We start from the raw sequence: 14,070 nt of genomic DNA, 5'->3' as shown, positions 1-14,070 counted from the left end.
TAAGAATATTTATACGTTTTGATCCTCGCTTTTTTGTTCGAAACTGCAAGGTTGTGTTCTTCTTGATTTAGTTGATGAAGGATTAAATATTACGTATCAAATTTAAATTGTATTAAGTTGATGGGTTACAATAAATTTAACTTTATATCATTATTTAAGTTTGCACAATACTCAACAACACTTGTGGACTCAAAAATTTGCACAACACTCAACAAGTAGTTATCAATATTCATTGAAAAGAGAATGACTTTGTTGGAGTATGTCATAGGACCTCACCGGAATTCTCGCGTTTTCTGTCGACCACACAGAATCTTTATATATATATATATATATATATATAGTTTTTATGGCATTGAGAGTTGAACATTATTGGGTATGTTAGCCATTTAAAACTGATATAAATTATTTTCAAGCCAAGGTCGTTTTGTAGTTAAGTTTGTATTACGATAGCGTATTTTCGGTTTACTATCACGAAACATTTGCACCAATTATTAAACTCAACGCCATAAGAGTTATCTTGTCTCCAACAACTGATCTTGACTGGGGCCTTCGAGATTTAGATATTAAAAATGCTTTTTTGAATGGTGATTTGGAAGAAGTATACATGGATATTCCTTCTAGATGTAAAGAGGAATTTGATTCAACAAAGGGGGTTGCAAATGGAAGAAATTCCTCTTTGGACTTAGCAATCTCCTCATGCTTTGTTTGATAGATGTGCAACCTTTGTTGTCAGCCTTGATGTAGCGACCCAAGCCCACCGCTAGTAGATATTGTCCTCTTTGAGCTCTCTCTTTTGGGCTTCCCCTCAAGGCTTTAAAACGCGTCTGCTAGGAGAAGGTTCCCACACCCTTATAAAGGGTGTTTTGTTTTCCTCCCCAACCAATGTGGGACATCACAATCCACCCCCCCCCCCTCGGGGCCCAGCGTCCTCGTTGTCACTTGTTCTTTTTCTCCAATCGATGTGGGACCACCAACAAATTCACCCCCCTTCGGGTCCTTATTGGCACACCGCCTCATGTCTACCCCCTTTGGGGAACTACAAGAAGGATGGTACATCGTTCGGTGTCTGGCTCTGATACCATTTGTAACGGCCCAAGCCCACCACTAGCAGATATTTTCCTCTTTAGGCTTTCCCTTTTGGGCTTTCCCTTTTGGACTTTCCCTCAAGGCTTTAAAACGCGTCTGTTAGGAGAAGGTTTCCACACCCTTATAAAGGGTGTTTTATTCTCCTCCCATTGTGATGTCCCACATCAGTTGGGAAGGAGAACGAAACACCCTTTATAAGGGTGTGGAAACCTCTCCCTAGCAGACGCGTTTTAAAGTCTTAAGAGGAAGCCCGAAAGGGAAAGCCCAAAGAGGACAATATCTGCTAGCGGTAGGCTTGGGCCGTTACACTCGAGTATTCACATTGTTAGTCAAACATACTTTGACATCATAAAAAAGTCTGAAAATTTACTTGCTTTCTGAATAGTATATGTTGATGATATCTTTATTTCTGAAAATGAATTAGAATTACAAATGTGAATAAGCACTTGGCTCAAGAAGTTTAGGTCAAGAATCTAAGAAACCTCAAATATTTTTTGGGTATGGAAGTTTCTTAGTTAACTAAGGGTATAATTATATCCTAAAGGAAGTATTTTTTTCGATCTTCTCAAAGAAACTAACATGATAGGATGCAATCCAACAGATTCTCTTATAGACCCGCTAAAGAAACTTGGATTCAACAATGAGAGTACACCTATGGATAGGGGGAGATACCAATGTACTCGTCCAGATATTGGATTCGTTGTCATCATGGTTATTCAGTTTATGCATAATCCCAATGAAGAACATATGGAAGTTGTATATCGAATCCTTATAAATTTAAACACCGCCCGTGGTAAATGACTTTTTTGAGAAATTGACAAGAAAAACATTAAGGTATACTCTGATGCAAGATTGAGCAGATGATGTTACAGATGTTACAGATTGAAGATGTATTTTGGGTTACTACTCCTTCATGTAGGGTGAACTTTTGACATGGAGAAGCAAAAAGTAGTCGTGGTTGCAAGAAATAGTGCCAGAAGGTGAATTCAGGCACTTGCCCTTGGCGTGTGTGAAGGCATATGAATCAAGCGAGTCCTGTATGAATTAGGAAACGATTGTTCGTCTCTCATACAAATAATGTGTGATAATCAAGCTGCCTTGAGTGTTTCAAACAATCTTGTTCTTCGTTATAGGACAAAACATATTGAAATAGATCAACATTTTATCTAAGAAAAAGTAAATGATGAACTAGCTCAACTCAACTATGTGCCTACCAAGTGTCACGGTCATGCTCGTCCAGGACGTGTTGCCCATGGCTGCATGTTCATGTCATGTCGAAATCTTTATTGCAAAATCATGTCTAGGCTTGTCAAATCTGAATCGCCCCAAAATGTACTATAGGAGGGTGTAACTAGTTGTCAACTTCTTCTCTTGATTTTGCATGACTGTTCGGCGAAATCACTTACCAGACCTAAATTGCCTCAAAATGTACTATAGGGGGATGTGACTAGTTGTCAAATTCTCCCTTCCCGGAAAGATATATGCTACCGTTGTGTTGGCTTTTGCTTATAGTTATATAATGTTGCATTTAAAATCTTCTCTCATTCTTACTTTCAAAGTCGCTTTCAAAAATCTCCCTGCCCCCATTTTCTAAAACTTTCTTCTCAAACTGGGTCAGAGGCTCTAGCATATGTTGCTCTACCATAGGCTCTAGCATACGTTGCTCTACCATAGGCGACACGAATACAAATTGGCTTAACTCACTTGGTGTTGGGAGGGAATGCAGCACAATCGCAAAGTCCGCTGTCAAGAAAAGTGCTAGAAAGTTGGGATTGTATAATAATACAACTCATCTCGAGGAGTGTTGTAAATTATTTTGCAAAGTTAGGGTAGTTTTGTAATTATCAAATTTAGGAAATTATCTCTAGCTTAACTTTTGTAATCTTTTAAGCCTTTTTAAGTTTGTATTAGGATAGCTTTTTTTCTTTTTCCTTTTAAAATCATGGCGAATTAATTGTTTTTTCTTTCCTTTTTAGGTTTGTGACTAGTAAATTGTAATTGTATTTATGTTGATCATTTTTGTGCATTAAAAGCTTATAGAAAGTTCAGCAATTTTCAAAAACCATTTACAGGTATATCCTGGAGAAAATTATCTCCACAAGAAAGTTGCAGTGGATTCTTTAACTTTTTCAGTTCAAGAGGGAGAATGCTTTGGGTTTTTAGGAACAAATGGTGCTGGGAAGACAACAACTCTATCAATGCTTACTGGTATAACGATTCTTCCTTTTTTTTTTATGTTACAGTAACAATCTTGATGAGAGCTCTTATACATCTAATAATTTTATATGATACATTTTCATTTAGATAACTTTAGCATAAAGCAATAACTTATGAAACTATGATGAAGCTCCCATTGATCAATAAATCTATGAGATCCCACATCGGTTGGGGAGGAGAACGAAGCATTCTTTATAAGGGTGTGGAAACCTCTCCCTAGCAAACGAGTTTTAAAAACCTTGAGGAGAAGCCCGGAAGGGAAAACCGAAAGAGGACAATATCTGCTAGCGGTGGGCTTGGGCCGTCACAAATGGTATCAGAGCCAAGTTTCGGGCGATGTGCCAGTGAGAAGACTGAACCCTGAAGGGGGGTGGACACAAGGCGGTGTGCCAGCAAGGATGCTGGGCCCCGAAGAGGTGGATTGTGGGGGGTCCCACATCGATTGGGGAGGAGAACAAAGCATTCTTTATAAGGGTGTGGAAACCTCTCCCTAGCAGACGCGTTTTAAAAACCTTGAAGGGAAGCCCAAAAGGGAAAGCCCAAAGAGGACAATATCTGCTAGCGGTGGGCTTAGGCCGTTACAAATGGTATCAGGTCTGGTTTTGAGCAATGTGCCAGCAAGAAGACTGAACCCTGAAGAGGGGTGGACACAAGGCGGTGTGCCACCAAGGATGTTGGCCCCGAAGGGGGGTGGATTGTGAGATCCCTCATCGATTTGAGAGGAGAACAAAGCATTCTTTATAAGGGTGTGGAAGCCTCCCCCTAGTAGACGCGTTTTAAAAACCTTTAGGGGAAGCCCGAAAGAAAGCCCAAAGAAGACAATATCTACTATCGATGGGCTTGAGCCATTACAAATGGTATCAAAGCCAGGTTCTGGGCGTTGTGCCAACGAAAAGACTGAACCCCGAAGGAGGGGTGGACACGAGGCGGGGTGCCAACAAGGATGCTGGGCCTCGAAGGGAGGGGTGGATTGTGAGATCCCACGCCGGTTAGGGAGGAAAACGAAGCATTCTTTACAAGGGTATGGAAACCTCGCCCTAGCAGACCCGTTTTAAAAACCTTGAGGGAAAGCTCGAAGGGAAAAGTCCAAAGAGGACAATATCAGCTAGGGGTGGGCTTGGGCCATTACAAAGTCCAAACTTTATCTAAATGCTTATAACTTTAGTTATTGTTTTATAAAAAAAATTTGTAGCTTGTTAAATTGGTTATTGTATGTAGTTTTCCCTCTTTTAGTCATCAATAATCGTGGTGCAAAGTCTTTTAATATCAAATGTAACTTCATTGTTTAAAGAACTGGATCACTAACAAGCTTAATGTTCTCCAGGAGAAGAATCTCCCAGTGAGGGATCTGCTTTTATTTTCGGGAAAGATATAAGAACCGATCCGAAGGCTGCTCGTTGCCATGTATGTTAAAGATTTTGTTTTTCTCATGTATTTTGAACTGTTCTGTTGTCATATATATTACACCTGAAACTTCATTGTTCCATCCAAAATCAGATTGGATATTGCCCACAGTTCGATGCGCTATTAGAGTTCCTTACTGCTAAGGAACATCTAGAACTTTATGCACGAATTAAAGGTGTTCCAGAGTTGAAGATAGATGATGTACGTATTATAGTTCAATTTTTAGTTGAGTTTTTGCTAAATCATCTAACTTTGAGATTGTATAACCATCTGGGTAGGTCGTAATGGAAAAATTGGTGGACTTTGACTTGATGAAGCATGCCAATAAACCATCATATTCACTCAGTGGAGGAAACAAACGTAAACTCTCCGTAGCAATTGCAATGATTGGTGAACCTCCTGTTGTTATTCTTGATGAACCATCCACAGGTACTTTTTTTTTTTTTAACTGTTGATAACATCATTAGATATTTCTTCCATGCACTAAATATTGAGGTCACGAGTTTGGATATTTGTGAGATCTCACGTCGGCTTGAAAGGAGAACGAAACATTCTTTATAAGGGTGTGAAAACTTCTCCCTAGCAGACGCGTTTTAAAAATCTTGAGGGGATGCCCCAAGGGGAAGCCCAAAGAGGACAATATCTGCTAGTGGTGGGCTTGGGGTGTTACAAATGGTATTAGAGCTATACATCGGGCGATGTGCCAGCGAGGAGGCTGAGTCCCTAAGGGGGTGGCACGAGGCAGTGTGCTAGCAAGGACGCTGGGCTCCGAAGGGGGGTGGATTGAAGGTCCCACATTGATTGGAGAAGGGAACGAGTACCAGCGAGGACACTGGGCCCTGAAGGGGGATGGATTGTGAGATCTCACATCGGTTGGGGAGGAGAACGAAACATTCTTTATAAGGGTGTAGAAACCTCTCCCTAGTAAACGCGTTTTAAAAACCTTGAGGGGAAGCCCGAAAGGAAAAGTCCAAAGAGGACAATATCTGTTAGCGGTGGGTTTGTGCCGTTACAAATGGTATTAGAGCTAGATATCGGGCAATGTGCCAGCGAGGAGGCCGAGTCCCTAAGGGGTGGCACGAGGCAGTGTGCTAACAAGGACGCTGGGCTCCGAAGGGGGGTGGATTGAAGGTCCCACATTGATTGGAGAAGGGAACGAGTACCAGCGAGGACACTGGGCCCTGAAGGGGGGTGGATTGTGAGATCTCACATCGGTTGGGGAGGAGAACGAAACATTCTTTATAAGGGTGTGGAAACCTCTCCCTAGCAAACGCGTTTTAAAAACCTTGAGGGGAAGCCCGAAAGGAAAAGCCCAAAGAGGACAATATCTGTTGACGGTGGGTTTGGGCCGTTACAAAGAGATGAAAATATTTATTTTTTTGTTGAATCTGGAGGTAATATACATCAGATGACTCCTAACCGGTGAACTATAAGGGAGGGGCACTTGAAAATTTGAGTAGTTTCATGCTTAACATGTGCTGGACTTCTGAGATCGAAAAGTAATGAAATTTTTTTAAGCAAATGAAATAGAATGGTTCTCCTAGTACTTTATATGTAATCATCAGAAATCACTTACTGTCATTTGTAGGGATGGATCCTATTGCCAAGCGATTCATGTGGGACGTTATATCCCGGATATCTACCCGACGTGGAAAGACAGCAGTTATCCTCACCACACACAGCATGAACGAAGCGCAAGCACTGTGCACTCGCATCGGGATAATGGTATATAAAAGATTTTCTTCATACAAGCTGAATCATTTATTGGTTTCAACCTATGCCTTATGTGAACTTTTGCTTATTTCGATTTGAAGGTTGGAGGGCGGCTACGTTGCATAGGAAGCCCCCAGCATTTAAAAACACGATTCGGGAATCATCTTGAGCTCGAGGTACTTTATGGCATACTAATTCTTCGATGTAATCGATAGTTTGATTTCAATCCTATTTCTACAGGTCAAACCTCATGAAATCGACTCGGAGGACTTGCATAACTTTTGCCAACATATTCGTGAGGGGGTTTTCGAGTTTCCCTCGCACCGAAGAAGCTTATTGAGTGACATTGAAGTTTGTATAGAAGCTATTATACCCATTACGCCTGAAAATCAATCAGTGACAGAGATTAGTTTGTCTAGGCAAATGTTAACCATAATTGGACGTTGGCTTGGAAATGAAGAAAGGGTAAGAACACTTGTGTCCTCACCGTCTACTGCTCCTGGAGTTTGTGGTGAAGAGTTGACAGAGCAATTGTTTCGAGACGGTATGTAGAATCTTTGTTTGTATTCTTCTTATTCTCTCCCTGAAATTCATTTTATTTTCATCGAAGTATCATGTGAGATCCCACGTCAGTTGGAGAGGGGAACGAAGCATTCTTTATGAGGGTGTGGAGACCTCTCCCTAGCAGACGTGCTTTAGAAACCCTGAGGGGAAACCCGAAAAGGAAAGTCCAAAAAGGACAATGTCGGCTAACGGTGGGCTTTGGCTGTTACAAAGGGTATCAAAGCCAGACACCGAACAGTGTGCTAGCGAGAAGGTTGAGCCCCAAAGGGGGTGGACACCAAGCGGTGCACCAGCGAGGACGCTGGCCCCAAATTATCTTATGTCTATTACATTACTTATTTATGTTACCTAATTATCTTATGTCTATCTTTCTCTATGGATTTTGTAGGCAGCATACCGTTACCTATATTTTCTGAGTGGTGGTTAGCGACAGAAAAGTTCTCAGAGATTAATTCATTTATTCTCTCTTCATTTCCCGGTGCAACATTTCATGGCTGCAACGGCTTAAGTATGAAATATCAGGTATGATCAATAGTGACTTTCTGAAGCAAAGAGGCATAGGATTTAGTATAAGCAAAATAGAAGGCTCCCTCAAAAGATGGGCGTTTGCATATTCTCGTATTCCTTTTTTGTGTTTCACGTTTTCGCTCAATCAACATTTTGGCGATTGAATATTGAGCTTTTGCCCAACCACTAGTCTGAATCGATAACGTTAACGGTTGAAGCAAAGTCATGAGAGATTATACTCAAAGTGGACAATATCGTACCATTGTGGAGAGTCGTGATTCCTAACGTGGTATTAGAGACATATCAATAGAATTCTCAAATGTCGAACAAAGAAGTTGTGAGTCTCGAAGATGTAGTCAAAAGTGACTAAAGTATAGAACAAAAGGCGTACTTTGTTCGGGGACTCCAAAGAAGGAGTCGAGCCTCGATTAAGGGAAGGTTGTTCGAGGCTCCATAGTTCTTAGGGGAGGTTCTATAGTGTACTTTGTTCAAGGGAAGGATTATTGAGGATGGTTAGGAGGGAGTCCCACATTGGCTAATTTAGGAAACGATCATGGATTTATAAGTAAGGAATACATCTCCATTGAATGAGAGCTTATACTCAAAGTGGACAATATCATACCATTGTGGAGGTCCGTGATTTCTAACATTAACCAGCATGCAACGATTGTTTTGTTCATGGTAATGCATGTCGTTTTCTGGAAGACTGATATGCGTTCGTTCTAAGTTCGTTTCTCGAATGCAGTTGCCTTATGGGGAGGATGGTCTCTTGCTCGCTGATGCTTTTGGACACATAGAGAGAAACAGGTAAAGATTATTCATTACTTCATTATTCCACCTATAACGTTCCAAATCGCTTCACTCGTTCATCTATCTGATCTATATTCTTGTTATGATGTTTTCTTTCCTCCAGAAAACGACTCGGAATTGCCGAATACAGTCTCAGCCAATCGACGTTAGAAACAATATTTAACCATTTTGCATCGAACCCTTAATCAAAAGTATAGGTGACATTTCGAACTTACGTGATGTGCATATCCTTTCTCATTCAAGAAACTGTAGTTTGCTGCAACTGAGTTAATATAACAATGTTATTTGAGATGCTTTGGATGTTTCATGAATGACAAATGCTTATTTTAATGCAGAAATCCACGAGGTTCTTTATTGCTTATTGGTTCTTATGATTTTCGTTCTGTGGTTTCCTGCGGCTCTAGTCTGCACTCAAAGCCATTGTTAGATCATTACCAATTACTCTTAAAAACTTTGAGGGCTGGGATTCCCTATCTAAAAGAGAGCATCAGTGTGTTCGGTTGGAAAGGGTAACAAAACATTCTTTATTAGGGGTGGAAACCTCTCCCTACCAGATGCGTTTTAAAATCGTAAAGTTGACGACGATACATAAGGGACTAAAGCAGATAATATCTGTTACTGGTGGGTTTGGGCTATTACAAATGGTATCAAAGCTAAGCATCGAGCAATGTGACAGCGAGGACGCGGGACCCTAAAAGGGGGTAAATTGTGTGATCTCACATCGGTTGGAGAGAGAAATGATGCATTCTTTATAAAGGTGTGGAAACTTTTCCCTAGTAGACGCGTTTTAAAATCGTGAGGCTGACGGTGATACATAATGGGCTAAAGCGGACAATATTTGTTAGCGGTGGGTTGGGCTATTACAAAGGATATTAGAGCGAGGCACCGGAGTGATGTGTCAGTGAAGACACTGGGCTCAAAAGGAGGTGGATTGCGAGATCCCACTTTAGTTGAAGAGGGAACGAAACATTTTTTTTAAAGGTGTGGAAACTTCTCCCTAGCAGACGCGTTTTAAAACCGTGAGATTGATAGTGATACATAACGGGCCAAAGCGAACAATATTTGTTAGCAGTGGGCTAATCTATTACAAAGGATATCAGAACTAGGCACCAAAGTGATGTGTCAGCAAGGACACTAGGCCTCGAAAGGGGGTGGATTGCGAGATCCCACTTCGGTTGAAGAGGGGAACGAAGCATCCTTTATAAGGACGTGAAAACCTCTCTCTAACATACGCATTTTAAAACCGTGAGGCTAACAACGATACATAACGGGCCAAAGCAGATAATATCTATTAGCAGTGGGTTTGGGCTATTATAAAGGGTATCAGACCTAGGCACTGAGCGATGTATCAGCAAGGACGCTGGACCTCGAAAGGGGGTGGATTGTGAGATCCCACAGGTTGAAAAGGGGAACGAAGCATTCTTTATAAGGGAGCGAAAACCTCTCCCTAGCATTCACGTTTTAAAGACCCTAAAGGGAACCCCGAAAGAGAAAGCCCGAAAAGAACAATATCTACTTGGCTATTACAATCACGAGATCAAACCAACCGTTTTAGAAATAATGTCAACTTACATCGATCATATGGATCGAAAGATCGAGCTTGTGCCCATCTTTTTACACGTTAGCGACTCAGCCCTTATTAATCTTCTATAAATTCATCTTTTTTTTACACATTATGCTTCTATGTTCTTCATAAATAGCTTAATAATTCTATTTGCATGATTGAGAAGGCAAAAAAGCTGTCTCTTCAGCCCTTTTTGTCTTCCTCCTCCTCTCTCCTTCAACTTCCAACCTCACACCAAACAGCTTTGGCCTCTCATCTTCATCTTCTTTCCTTGAACCATTCCCATACTTAGCCACCAAATCAAGAAGCTCTCTGCACTTCCCTTTCATGCTTGCAAGCTCTGAGCTTAAGGCCCCATTTTCCTTCTTCAACCTCTTGTTCTCATCCATTAGCGTATTGTATTGTGACGACGATGAGTTTGAAGACGAAGATCTCTGATCTTCATCGACCTCGTGTTGTACCTCGTGTTGTTGCTTGTTCGTCCATGCCTTTCGTCTTCGTATTTCACAAAGCTTTTCCTTTTCACCCTTTCGAAATTTGTCGTTGCAAAACTCCCACCTTGTTGTCGTCACCTTTCGAAACCCCTTCAATAAAAATTTAAACTTTGAGAGAAGGATCGATCAGCTTATCATCGACTTATAAACCTTAAACCCTAAATTTACGATTTTATCCTTAATCTTTTCTTCTAAGATGGGTTAAGTTCATATTATTGATGGTAATTTTACAATAAATAAATAAATATAATTAAAGTTACATATAAGAATAATTAATTCATATTGGCTTTGACCAAGTCAATCATTTGCAATTAAATGACACGTGGCAGGTAAGGACCCTACTTTTTTATTTAAAAAATAATAATGGGTTGGTAAAAAATAAAAATAAAATAAAATAAAATTTTGGAAAATGGGTTTAGGTTTGTAAAGTATTTAATAAAAATGGAAAATTAAATTTTTTTTTGGTTGACTTGAGTTTTTGCATTATTTTTGTTTTCTTTCTTAATATTTAAAAGAAAATATTATTTATTCAATTTTATTATTTTTTAAAGTATCAAAATTTAAATAAATTTATAAAATTATAACCACTCGGGATTTTTAATAATAACATAGTTAAGTAGTTAGGATATCTGTTCTATGACAACCTTAAAAATTGCTCGAACAAAATTTTATTTAAAATTTATAAATTTATTAGAAGCTTTTAATGTTTTAACTCATTAATCATTAAACACGATTAAAAGGATCAGAAATTAAACTTCTCGAGAAAATATTTTCTACAATTTTTCTTAATCTAAGATGATCGTTCTTCCTTTGTTGTCGTTCGGGTTTTGTCTATTCAAATTTCCGCTCACGTGTTTGTAATTCAACCCGAAAATTAAAGGAAAAAAAAAATTTAATAGGGTTTAAAATAAAAAAGATAAAGAAAATAAAATAAAAAGAATACGTACGTAAGTATTAAGCTGGCGAACAAAGCTTGAGAAATTGCAGTGTTTAAAGAGCTTCGGCAAAACATCCTTTGCGAACTCCGCCGTCTGCCAAACCACAAACGCCGTCCCCTCGCTGTTCCACGATATCACCTTGTCGGTCGCCGGATCCTCCACCACCGTATAAGTCTTCACCAGAAACGGCGGCGGCGTTGACTTTTTCATCATACTCTCCACCGTCCGCGGCGGCGACGGCAACCGCAACCCCTTCTGATCACCGTTATTATTGCTCACTCCGGCCTCCATGAACACTCAAAACACCAAAATTCAACGCAAAGAGATGAAGAAATGAATGAAAGATTGGATTTTTATGGACTTTAGGAGAAGAGAATTAATGGGTTTTTTTTTAAAAAATGAAAAAATGAAGAATTTCTCTCTTTCTCTCTCTAAAAAATGGACCATTTCTATGTTTATAGTCAGAGATTGTTGGGTGATCCTGTAAATTAATTTATTTAAAAAATAATTAAGTAAATAAAATTTGAATAAATTTAATGATGTTTGAAAAAGATTGAATTTTGGTTGTTGGGTAAAAGAGTATGGTTTTCTTGTAATGTGGTGTGGTTTGACTAACCATCTTTTGGTCAATGGAGTGAGTGAGAGGTTTTGAGAAACAAAACATTTTTTTGTTTTTTTTTAAGGTTAAACTATAGTTTTAATGTTTGAATTTTGACGATAAATCATATTTGTTTAATTTGTTTGATTTATGATTTCTAGAATGTTTTGATTTTGTTTTAAAATTTTTGGTTCCGGTTCAAACAAAATCATTCTGAAAATGGAGCGGTTTTCTCGCTCAGAAGCGAAAAAATTATTTCTTGGCATTAGGGTGGGAAGTGCCCCAACGAGATGGTTGGGAACTGAATTTTGTGAAACCGGCGCGTTTTCACTTGCATTTTAGGGCGATTTTTCGATGGCAGCAAAAAAATTATTTCTTGGCATTGACGTGGGGAATGCCCGAACGAGATAGTTGAGAGCTTTGCGAACCAGCGTGTTTTCACTTGCGTTCTAGGGCGGTTTGAAACGGAGTGGTTTTTTCGCTCGGTAGCAAAAAATTATTTCTTGGCATTGGGGTGGGGAATGCCCCAACGAAATGGTTGGGAGCTGAATTTTGCGAACCCGGCGCGTTTTCGCTTGCGTTCTAGGACAGTTTTGAAACGGAGCGATTTTTTCGCTCGGTAACAAAAAATTATTTCTTGGCATTGAAGTGAGGAATGTCCCAACGAGATGGTTGGGAGCTGAATTTTTCGAAACCGACGCGTTTTCGCTTGCGTTCTAGGGCGGTTTTGAAACAGAGCCATTTTTTCGCTCGGTAGCAAAAAAATTATTTCTTGGCATTCGAGTGGGAAATGCCCCAACGAAATGGTTGGGAGCCAAATTTGGCGAAACCGGCGTATTTTTGCTTGCATTCTAGGTCGGTTTTGAAACAGAGCGATTTTTTCGCTCGGTAGCAAAAAAATTATTTCTTGGCATTCGGGTGGGAAATGCCCCAACGAAATGGTTGGAAGCCAAATTTTGCGAAACCGGCGTGTTTTTGCTTGCGTTCTAGGTCGGTTTTGGAATTGAGCGGTTTTTTCGCTCAGTAACAAAAAAAATTATTTAAATGTTAATGTAAGTGATATAATTTAATTGGTTAAAATATATATTCTCAATCAGAGATATTTCCATTATCTGCAAAATACATCATTTTTATCAATTTATTACTCTTAAAAAAAAATATATATATATATATAATTATCTTGGAATTATATATATAATACAATATAAAATATGTTCTACCAAAATAATTTTTAAAAATTTAAATTATAATATAATTTAAATATTACCAAAACTAATTAATTTATTTTTTAATATAGTCAAAAAGTAGAAATGTTGCCTATGTTAGAGTAGGTGGAGAATTGGGCAGAATAGGACCGGGAATATAATCCCGTCCCTAGACCCATTTATCTAACCGGAAAAAAATATTTCACTTCCTCTCTCATTCTCCTCCCCATCCAGAGCGGTAAAATGGAAATCTCTACTCTCGACTAAGACATTAGAAGTTTGAACGCTTCCTCTCTCACATATTGTTGAGCTTAATAATTGTTATTTAAATGATAATCTGAGTAAAGCTCAACGAATTAATGCATATAATTTCAACCAAAAGATTAGAAGTTCTGTTGCTACTCGTTCAATTAAATATGGTTTATGTCATGTCGTGATTTAACTAATAGCATTAATTATTATGCCTTTTAAAACTAAAGTTGGAAGCTTAGTATCGGTGAATTCAATATGGTTTATGTCATGTCGTGATTCAATTCAATATGGTTTAGGATTCAGCACTTGATAGCTCCAATATTCTCCTGCATTCCGTGCAATAATCAACACGAGTACTTTTAGCATATTTTATCCTCACTCGTATAATTCTTAGAAAAATTTACTAGAGGTCACCCAACATAGAATTTCTCCCAGCGAACCACGCTTTAATTTTGAAATTCCTATGATTGAGTCATCAGACATGAAAGTGCACATTTTGGTACATGCAGTAATTTTCAATTCTTTTAAATCTCTCTTTGTTATTCTATTATTAGAATCACTCTCATTCAGATATGGTCTCAGTTCATTCATGTACCCCTCATTTACTCGGGTACCACTTTACATATGGTTGACACACGACCAAAAACGAGAGAGAAGGAAACGGTAGAGACATTCAACATGGCGCTCAATGATCCTCTACTAACCTTGATTTGCCCAT

General features: G+C 39.1%; 2 protein-coding genes across 4 annotated transcripts in view; one reads left to right on the top strand and one right to left on the bottom strand.

The window, feature by feature from the left end:
• Positions 1-14,070, top strand: part of LOC111435475 (ABC transporter A family member 1) — a 75,226-nt gene that overhangs the window by 56,373 nt on the left and 4,783 nt on the right. For 2 of the 3 annotated variants that reach the window (XM_023072854.1, XM_023072855.1), the window contains exons 31-40: positions 3,159-3,294; positions 4,628-4,707; positions 4,801-4,908; positions 4,986-5,136; positions 6,296-6,432; positions 6,522-6,596; positions 6,661-6,964; positions 7,373-7,506; positions 8,237-8,298; positions 8,405-8,660. In XM_023072854.1, coding sequence (XP_022928622.1) covers positions 3,159-3,294; positions 4,628-4,707; positions 4,801-4,908; positions 4,986-5,136; positions 6,296-6,432; positions 6,522-6,596; positions 6,661-6,964; positions 7,373-7,506; positions 8,237-8,298; positions 8,405-8,486 — 1,269 coding nt within the window. In that variant the 3' untranslated portion in view covers positions 8,487-8,660. Of the gene's footprint in view, positions 1-3,158; positions 3,295-4,627; positions 4,708-4,800; positions 4,909-4,985; positions 5,137-6,295; positions 6,433-6,521; positions 6,597-6,660; positions 6,965-7,372; positions 7,507-8,236; positions 8,299-8,404; positions 8,661-14,070 lie in introns of those variants that run through there. The other variant, XR_002709077.1, reaches the window with a different exon arrangement.
• LOC111435477 (heat stress transcription factor B-3) lies at positions 9,777-11,724 on the bottom strand. The gene is made up of 2 exons (XM_023072857.1): positions 11,307-11,724; positions 9,777-10,449 (listed from the first exon to the last, which is right to left on the bottom strand). Exons 1-2 carry the CDS (start codon positions 11,586-11,588, stop codon positions 10,012-10,014), a joined length of 720 nt encoding a protein of 239 aa, XP_022928625.1. The 5' UTR covers positions 11,589-11,724; the 3' UTR covers positions 9,777-10,011.

The sequence above is a fragment of the Cucurbita moschata genome, unplaced genomic scaffold, assembly GCF_002738365.1.
Source record: "Cucurbita moschata cultivar Rifu unplaced genomic scaffold, Cmos_1.0 Cmo_Scf00049, whole genome shotgun sequence".
In the NCBI taxonomy this organism is placed as follows: domain Eukaryota; kingdom Viridiplantae; phylum Streptophyta; class Magnoliopsida; order Cucurbitales; family Cucurbitaceae; genus Cucurbita; species Cucurbita moschata.
This window is presented reverse-complemented; position numbering and strand designations above follow the sequence as displayed.